The 2,600-nt window shown below is 35.3% G+C and overlaps 1 protein-coding gene across 1 annotated transcript in view; it reads right to left on the bottom strand.

Moving 5' to 3' along the window:
- Positions 1–1,593: 1,593 nt before the first annotated feature.
- tfpia (tissue factor pathway inhibitor a) overlaps positions 1,594–2,600 on the bottom strand; it is a 38,531-nt gene continuing 37,524 nt past the window's right edge. The window contains exon 7 of the mRNA XM_037686292.1: positions 1,594–1,993. Within this exon, the coding sequence (XP_037542220.1) occupies positions 1,920–1,993 (74 nt within the window). The 3' untranslated portion in view covers positions 1,594–1,919. The remainder of the gene's footprint in view (positions 1,994–2,600) is intronic.

Raw genomic sequence — 2,600 nt, 5'->3', positions numbered from 1 at the left:
TATATACATATATATGTACAATGTGTATGTGTGATAAGAATTAAGTTTTACACATTTAGGATGAAAATTACTGTCTGCTATTTCAAAATGATTCCAATATTTTAGTAAATCAGTTGAAATAAATCAATTCCCAATATAAAAGTGTGAATTTAAGTTTTTTCTTTCTGTTTGTTTCACACACTTCATCATTCCATCTCTGGTCAAACGAGAAATAAAAATAGCTGAACCAGCACAAGTGTTTCAGAAAATTTAATACCAAACACTTTTACATGTTTCCTCCAAAATGAGTCACCAAAGCAAAGAGCAGCAGAAACTGGGAGCTTCTTAAAGCAACAGCGCCCCCTGGTGTTTGTCCTCCGCAACACCCTGACAATCTGAAGCGTTTGAGTAAAAAAATAAAAATAAAAAAAAATCAAAGATTATTCACAGGAAAGCGTCAAGTTTAATACAAAAGCACCAACGCAACAGATTTTTATAATAAACTGCAATAAAAAGCTGAAAAATATGCGAATATACCAGAAAACCAAAAGTACATTATATCAAACTCAAGTGAAAATAATTCAGTCACAATAAAACGTGGCAAAAATATAAAATTTTACTCAAAAACCCTCCAATTTAAGACAAATCTGTCTAAAATTAGCTTAAAAATGCATTTCTTCCTCTTGTTTTGTAAAAAAAAAATGGTTAGAATACTTCTGGTTTCAATTTATTATAATTTTTTTTGTCAGACAGAATTTAAAATTGAAATAAAAATGACTTTTTTCACGTTAAATCAACTCAAACTTTCAGTGCATGTCTGGCATTTTATGGATTTTTTTTTTATTTCACTGAATAAAAACAGCAAACACAGAACCCTCAGATCAGTTTGTATATATATATATATATATATATATATATATATATAAACCACTATAAACAGTTTTTCAAGAGAAATAATTTCATGTTGCAACAAGGCTTGATGAAAATTTCAGATACATTTTGTGTTCTTAAGAAAACATTGAACAAACTTTAATAGAACTTAAGGTTACTAAAACAAAAGTATTTTTACGTCTCTTTTCTAACCATAAACAAGAAAACTGTTTTTTTTTTTTCAGATTTTTGCTGGTTTCACTTTAATTCAACCTTTAGTCTTTAAATTAATCAATTCATTACTTTTTATTATTTACTGAAAGACATTAAACCATTCTGAGTGTCAGCTCTTTGTGTCAATTTTGGCTTTTTTATCCCCTGAAAGGCAGGCGATCCTGTGTCTGCACATTAGTCAGTCTGTTAGTAAAATATCTCTCAAACCAAAGTATGGATAAAAATTGTAATAACACTTGCAGCTTATTAAATTTGGAGTCATTCCAAATGAAGATGGCTGCCATGACTGACTCATCATTCCCAACACATAGTCCGAGCACTAACAGATCACACACCGGGCACATTTCATGTCCAGATTTTAATTTCTAATGTCGCGTGATGGAGATGACTCTGATCCACTGATCGTCATCTTAAAGCTGTTTGATGTGAAACAAGCTCGGGCAGAAAACAGCTAAAAGAAGCAGAAACCAGCTCAGGGTTGCCAGATAAACCTTAATGTGTTTTTACCCCCTTCTTATGTGTGTGCACATGTCCTCCAAACACAACATACACCTCACCTTAAAACACCCGAACTCAGCACATATGACAGTTTGGGTCAAAATAAATTTCTAAAGCAACAGTACACAAGTTCATCATTTCTTATCTGGCAACCCTGATAAAGCTGAACTGTCTGGAACACAAAATGCGTCTCCAGCCGACGAGTGTAAATGAAACTCTGCTGACCTGATTAGTCCTATCTGGAGTTTCAGAAAATCAAAGTGCAACAAACGGCAGCGCCGCAGAGTGACGAGCGCAAAAAGCTGAAAATATAAAAAATGATTTCAGGTCTGGAGCGTTCAGACAGAACGAATCAGGATGTTGTCCAGGTTCTTCTTCTTTATCCGGATCATCCTCGTCCTGTGATCTGAAACTAAAAAACATTAAAATAATAAAACATCTGGATTATGAGCTCAAAAAAACAACAATACAAACGACATAAACATGAGGATGGAAGAGTTGGGATGTTTGTGTGGAACGTCAGAAAAACCTGAACGCAACGATTTACAGATTTCATAACTTTTTGTTTTCTTCACAACAAGAGCTCAACGTTTACAAGTTTACAAAAGTAAACATGTAAAAGTTTATACTGAGAAGTTGTACCGTGTGTTTCTAGGAACAAATGAGATCATTTTGAATTTTATGACATCATCATGTCTGTTTCAAGTTACTCCAGGTCCATTTCCTCTGTGACACATCTCCAGGACCTGAGGAAACCAGTTGTTGGAAGTTCTGGAGGACCTTAGGAGACCAGTTGTTGGAGGTTCTGGAGGACCTGAGGAGACAAGTTGTTGGAGGATTTCGAGGACCTGAGGAGACCAGTTGTTGGAGGTTTTCGAGGACCTGAGGAGACCAGTTGTTGAAGGTTTTCGAGGACCTGAGGAGACCAGTTGTTGGAGGTTTTCGAGGACTTGATGAGACCAGCTGTTGGAGGTTTTCGAGGACCTGAGGAGACCAGTTGTTGGAGGTTTTCAAGGACC

This window comes from Nematolebias whitei, chromosome 13 (genome assembly GCF_014905685.2).
Source record: "Nematolebias whitei isolate Nwh7 chromosome 13, NemWhi1, whole genome shotgun sequence".
Classification (NCBI taxonomy): domain Eukaryota; kingdom Metazoa; phylum Chordata; class Actinopteri; order Cyprinodontiformes; family Rivulidae; genus Nematolebias; species Nematolebias whitei.
The sequence above is the reverse complement of the archived record's forward strand: the minus strand, read 5'-3'. Positions and strand labels throughout refer to the sequence as shown.